The following is a 7,067-nucleotide window of genomic DNA, read 5'->3' on the forward strand; positions in this document are numbered from 1 at the left end:
CTCATTTTGCTTTGCCAATCCTCTCTTCTTCATTGTCTCTTCAGATTTCTGTGGCGACATTATGATTCAATCACTTCACAACTCAGTTGCACCACCTGTGTCTGGATTCAAGATATAAAACAATAAGAAGTTGATTTTGAAGTTCACACATCACCAATTTATAATCCTTAATCCTAATCCAACTTAGATAATATTTCACCAACCCCTCCTTCTTATCTCAATCACCAAACCCTGCCACCTCAAACCACACAGTCATGAATTAAATTTCCTTCTCTACGTACTTTCAAACCCATTCAATTTTCAATTTCATTTAATGTATTCAATCATCTCATTTGTAACGCAATCATTTTCAACTTTTGACTGAAAATAAATCCCTGCAGTGGTACTTCTTTTTTGCCACCCCAAATATCTAAAACCAAAGGAAAGAATTAAGAAAGGTGACAAAGTTCAAAACTCTATTTTCATAACAATAAATACTAAATAAAACTTCAAAATCAGTCATGGGACTGCAGAATATAGATTTGACTTGCTGGGATCATGAAGATAATTTTAAAATTTAATTAAGAGGATTATAATTTTGGTAGATCAAATGTGGAATTTTGCTTTTAATTAGTATTGAAATTTTGGGAAAATTGAGAAAGAGGTGAAGAACTAATATGAAAGTAAGTAAATATATAACAAAAAATAATTTAAACTTAGCAATAACTTACAAGGAAAAAATTGCAGAAGGTAAGAATATGGTAGGAGAAATTGTAGGATTTACAAACTGAAAACGCATAGGAGTTGCTCTCTTAACATATCATCCATTTATTTATAAAACATCTCACCCTATCACATAAATTAAGTAAAGTCTAACACACAACAAAATACTAACATATATATGGTCTTATACCACTATATAGTTTCCCCTTTAAATATTTTTTTATTCAATCATTAAATGTGTTTTAATTATTTTCCCTTCTCTTCCCTTTAATGATTTTGTCAATTTATGCCCTTCATTAATGGCATATTGGTTGGCCTTAATTAATCATTAATAATTGTTTATTAAATAATGAGGTGAAATAAGTAATAATTGGGAAAAGTACATTAAAAACCAATAACTTTGTGTCTTCTAAATTTTTTTATTATCAACTAGTTTTCCTAATTACACTTTAATCTTTAACATTTTATGAAATTAAATCATCTATAAAGATAATATTAAATCACTAATAAGAAAAATCCAGTCATGTATCTTGTTTAATCTCAACTGTGAGATTATTATTATTATTCAATTTTAAATTTATTTATATATCAATATTATTGTATTGCTCTTTTTTACTATAAAGTTTAATTATATTTTTCTTCTCAATCAATTTATATTTTTATTATAGTTTTCTTTGTTAATGCTAGCATGCACTTATGCCTTAATAGTATTGTGAGTCTCATAGTAATGATTTACTTGTTCACCTATTAATAATTTAATATTATTTATTTTTATGTAATAATCAATTTTAGCAATAGATAAAATTCAAGCTATAATTAGGAAAAAAATATAGTTCATGATGTTTCTTTGCAAAATACATAAAATTTAGGAAGTTTTTATGCATTTTCCTAATAATTTAATTTTTGTTTTTTTATTTAGGTTTGGTCATAAAAAGTAAAAAAACATATAGAAAAATAATATGAATATAAATATTTTCATTCTTTCAATTTTTGTGTGATCTTTATCGAGTAAAAAATGAATCTATTTTAAGGTACAAATATTATTGAAAAATAGTGTTTATACAAATTCTAAAAATGATATTCAACATGAGACCAATACATATCTTCTTAAACAAAATATATTCAAAATATAGGATAAGCATTATGACACAACATTGTGTATAAATAAATATTTGTTTATATTAAAAATAACATCTAATTTGAATAGGATAAAAAGGTCTAATTTTAAAGTTGATATTTATATATTATTTTAACAGAACTTTCTTTTGTACTAGAAATAAGAGTTCTTGTTTTTCTTTCAATTTCACTGACAAAAATATTAATTCATTATTAATAAAATATTTAAAGTGTCATATTATATTATTTCCTCCATTATTTTTATGGTACTTGTCTCTTCTCATACAGTAGAGAACCATTTCCAAACTTTATCATACAAATATTTTTGTATATATAGACAAGTGATTAAGAGGGCCTGAAGCAAGTTTAGAATATAAACTAAGGATTAGAGACAATGCTTTAAATTGGACATATGATGTGGGGCATGAGATAAGTATGAGATGGGTATCAAAGGAGTGTTAGTTCGAAAAGAAATTATTGTATTTAAATAATAATCAAAGCAAAGTATATTGGATGAGTGCATGACCTTGTTGGATAAAGTGAGTTACTACTTACTACCCTATAGCCATTGTCTCATTTGAGCTGTAAAGTTGTGTAGATTCCATCAAAACTGAGCTGGATCTAAGATTGTGCATGCATCCAAAAAATCCATGCATCTATTGCATCCCCCAAATACGTTCTCCTCCACAACCACCTTTAATTTAGCTCATTAAACTTTTAACGTTGTATTTGGTATCATATGTATATTTTTACGAGAAAACAATATATGCACTAATAATATGAGTTTTCTACATTGTTTTTGTATCATTCGTCATTTATATTGAATCATCATTAACTCTTTAAAAAAGTAACTCAAATAAATAATGTATGATATACTGACATTACATAAATATTACTATATCTCTTCTTTATTATTTTCTTATATGTATACACATATTTACAAAAATAGTCTGAAGAATAAAGGGGCACCATATATTACCTCAAAATTTAAGTACAAAACATATTTTCTTTAAAAAAGTATTATAACACCAAATTATTAGCATATATTGCTATGGTATGCTGAAAACAGGAATCAATGTTGGTCCTGCGTATCTTATTTAGACAGGAATCAATGTTGACATTGTTCTAAGGAAAGAGTGTCCAAAGTTCACTCGAGTACCTCATCTTTATAGCTTACAAGGTGTTTGTTATCTTACGATTGTGACTCTTTGGTGTTATTTAAGTTCCAATGATATTGTTGAGATTTATAATTTGTCTATCAAGATATAGGATATTGTTAGGATATTTATTCCATTAGATATGAAATATGCCTAAGATAACTATTAATAAAGTTTATCAAATATGCTATTTGGATTATTATAGACTGTGAATAATAATCATGATAAAATCTCCAATTTAATATTTTTAATACGTGTTATTTTGACCTTCTTAAATAAACCTAACACTATAAAGCTTCCATTACCTAAAAAGCATCTAGGCTCCAAATTCCAAACCTTTTTGGTAGGCCATATATCCAAATTGTTATGGATGGTGATGCTAGAATTGTTCAATTCCACATTCTCTTGGAATAGGCATATTTATCAACGTTTATGTACCTTCTCTCTTTATTTTGAATATAAATAGAAATAGATACTCTGAAAATTAATAAAAAAACTAAAACATGATTTGCCACAATGAGTACTCTGCATCAAGACACTGTTGAACTAACTGAGTGCAAGATAATTGAAAAGGAAAATAAAACAGTCATTAAACTAAACATCAAAAGCTAACTAAGCTAGATAGTCAACTATTTGTCTTTACATTAGTAGACTCTCCAGTTTTAGTTGCTGCTTGTTTATGAAATAGAAGAGTAAGCTGATCAAGGAAATGCATATTCTTCGTTTGCTGCAACTGCTGCCGTTCTTTCTCCATCACCAAGTCTAATTCTTCAAATTCAACAAGCCTGTCTTCCATATTTTTCATCTATATCACAGAATATCAATTATTTAGTAAATATTTTTTAACTTTGTAAATGCACCCACCATAAAAGTCAAAATTTAACATATGATATGACAGAGACAGACCTGAACTATAATCTCAGAAATTGATTTTTCCACATCTGACTCTTGCTTCTCAAGCTGTACATTTGCATGCAACCGAGATGCAAGAAGAGAATCTGAAGTACTAATACCGTTAGAGGTAATACCAGCATCTGCACCCAAAAATAGAGCCACCATGAGAAAATTTAGTGAAAAATAAATTTATCCACTTTCTATTAGTGGAAAGACATAAAACAATAACAAAAGGAAAAGCTAAAAGCTAAATATATTATATATGAAGTCCAGTACTATTATCTATAAGAGTATATGCCCATCTGTAGTTACCAGTTAGTCCAATAATCAACCATTGGAGAAAAAAGATGACAAAGTTTAGTGAACCAATTAATTGACGTAGTACATGATGAAGAATGGAGCATTCACTTGTAGATAAACTCAATTAAAACCATCAACAGCTTAATTCATTCAGAAGATTACAAATTTACAATCCTAAGCCAGACTAACTATCATTCTTACCTTGCAGTAATGTATTTCTTGGAAATGACCGATGATTTACTCGAGTTGCTTTGTAAACATCAGACAGAGTTGTCACTGCAGCTTGAGCAGCAGCTTGTGAAGCCTCCAATCCTGCCAAAGCTGACAGGAAAGCAGCCTGCGAGAATTCGATTAAGAAATGTTATATAGTTTATTGTGGAGATAACAAGGATTTTAAAGAGATTCTTTCACAAAGCAACATCGATAACTCAGAACCTTCATAGTGCAGTTTATGGTTCCTGATTGCGTTAAGAAAAGAAGAATGTAACAAATAAACTACATATATTTCTTTTTCAAGGCCGACCCGGCCTAGTGGGATTAAAGCTTGTTGTTTGTTGGCTGTTGTATGTTTCCTTTTACAAAAAAATACAACATGAAATAAACATTAATTTGAATAAAAGGATTGTATTAAGGCAAGGAAGTACCTGAGCCATAATAGGATTGCTCGCATCAGCAAGAGGTGTTAGACGCATCCTCTTACTAGACTCTGAGGAGGCAACAGTTTCCCTGTCACATTGAGCATCAGCAAGTTGCGTTAATTGATTGCCATTGTCATTACTCACAGCAGAGTCTTGAGTATGTAAGAATTGATCCCCAAAAGGAAGCTTCAAAAAATGAGAAACACAATCCTTCTCAGTCCTGCCACCAACATGCTGACAAACACTCCTCCAGTCATCACCATAATGTGTAATAGCTTCCAGAAGACGCAGGCTTTCCTTCTCAGACCAATCTGTCTTTGTCTCCTCACTTATCTCCACCCGCCTAAAATCCGAAGAACTTACACCAACTCGATAATTTCCGCGAACATAACATCTTGCACAAAGAGTCAAATCATACTGCACCGAAAACACAAAAGTTCAATTTTGGCTTTAAGCAGCATAAAATCACAAATTGCGACCAAAACTGCGGCTGCATTTTTTCACAAATGTCAGCTATTACTGTAGACAGAACGTAACCACAATTGCGATCACAATTTAAAACCTTAGGCGGGAGCCTGATCAGCCGAGCCACTCTTAACTTCTAAGACTTGCTAAGTGGGTGTGGAGAGGGCAGGCTTACCTCCACAAGGGGAAAGGGTTGTTTTCAGGCTTTGAACCTGTGACCTCTTGGTGAGGCAACACATCGAGGCTCGCCTTCTAAATAGATTAGTATATGAAAAATTGAAATAAGTAGCATATGGTTATTGTGAATGAGGGACTTCATTACAAATATTGAATATAAGGAGACTAACCTTATCACAAGCAAAGCAAGCAATAGTACATAGGGCTTTGCAGCCACTACAAACTCTCTTGGTTGTAACCTTAACAACGGGAGTTGAAGAAGAATCAGTGGAATTGGATCCAGTTTCAGCTTTACTCTCTTTATCATCCCACTTCAACGGCTTGTGCGAGGCGGAAGAAGGGAGGTAGTTGATCAAACCCCATGTTTCGAGAAAGTCGAACACCCTGCGGATAGAACCGACGTCTCCGACTAGGGTTTTGCGGAGATCGGTGAAAGTGATTTTTCTGGTTGGGTTGTACCTGAAGTACTTCACGATGGAGTTGCGGTAGTACTTGTAAAGCTTAGGGTTTTTGGATGAATTGGAATTGAAAAATTCAGGGAGGTGGCGGATTTCGCATTCGTTGATGGAATCGAATGAGAACCATCGAGAGTAGCTCGGGACTGTGATGATATTAGTATCGGGGGATGGTGCAGGATCGGGTTTCACCGGTGGCGGTGGTTGTGGTGGTTGTGGTGGTGGTGGTTGGACGGAGGAAGAGGGAGGCTCTGTGGCTGGGGCTGGGGACTTAGTCGCCATCAATTTAGTAATCAGTCCTCCCAAGTAAGTCCTAACAATCCCTGGATAAAAAATAAAATAATTAACCACTACCTTCTCATTTTTGTCATTTTATTATCGTGTAATAATATCTATAATGTAAAGATTTACAACAAAATACATTATTTACCATTAATCAGATTCACTTTATTCAAGACTTGTTATAATGTAATAATATCTATAATAATATTTTCATAAAAAATACATTATTTACCATTACTTTGAAGAGTCATTAATAATAAAATATAAATGTTAGATAATGGAATGTTAGTACATACAATTTTTTCTTTTTTATTATTTATAAGGTATGAAGGAATGGAATGTTTGCACTTAAAAAAAACAATTATAACATCACAATATTATCCACTTTAACTCTTGCACATTTCATACTATTTACCATTAATGAACAATAGAGAAAACCAAAACCATCAAATGTTACATAACAATATAAATTGTCTTATAAAATGGACAAGAATAATTTTAGAATGCGACTTATACATAGAAATATAAATGGACTAACATTTTTCTTTGTTTTGCAAATCCATCCCTCTATAACATATTTAAAAAATACTTTCTTGGTTGAGAATAACTTTACCCCTCACATGGAGTTGTGTTGTAAAACACTAAAAGATCTTTCAAGATTCTAACCTCCTAATAAGCTAGCTCATTCACTATAAGATCTATCTTTTTTCTTTTTTTACTAGGGAGTCCCAAACAGAACACCTTGACATTGATTAAAAATTAAAATAAAATCGGAGTCTAACTATTTCAACTTTAATTGATAATTTCAAGATCTAAGTATTACAAATTCATGATCCAAGTAGGGACGAGGGAAATGCGTCCATGACTACCACTAAACATAA

At 31.3% G+C, this 7,067-nt stretch overlaps 1 protein-coding gene across 2 annotated transcripts; it reads right to left on the bottom strand.

The window, feature by feature from the left end:
• On the bottom strand, positions 3,437 to 6,230 carry LOC109326614 (SWI/SNF complex subunit SWI3B). Of its 2 annotated transcripts, XR_002105268.1 has the most exons (6): positions 5,620 to 6,230; positions 4,814 to 5,224; positions 4,371 to 4,506; positions 3,882 to 4,009; positions 3,515 to 3,780; positions 3,437 to 3,471 (listed from the first exon to the last, which is right to left on the bottom strand). XR_002105268.1 is itself a non-coding variant. In XM_019559325.1 (5 exons), exons 1-5 carry the CDS (start codon positions 6,184 to 6,186, stop codon positions 3,601 to 3,603), a joined length of 1,422 nt encoding a protein of 473 aa, XP_019414870.1. In that variant the 5' UTR covers positions 6,187 to 6,230; the 3' UTR covers positions 3,488 to 3,600. The 2 variants fall into 2 exon arrangements, 1 of the variants encoding a protein (XP_019414870.1); XM_019559325.1 differs by lacking the exon at positions 3,437 to 3,471 and having other exon boundaries at positions 3,488 to 3,780.

This window comes from Lupinus angustifolius, chromosome LG14, assembly GCF_001865875.1.
Source record: "Lupinus angustifolius cultivar Tanjil chromosome LG14, LupAngTanjil_v1.0, whole genome shotgun sequence".
NCBI classification, from domain to species: domain Eukaryota; kingdom Viridiplantae; phylum Streptophyta; class Magnoliopsida; order Fabales; family Fabaceae; genus Lupinus; species Lupinus angustifolius.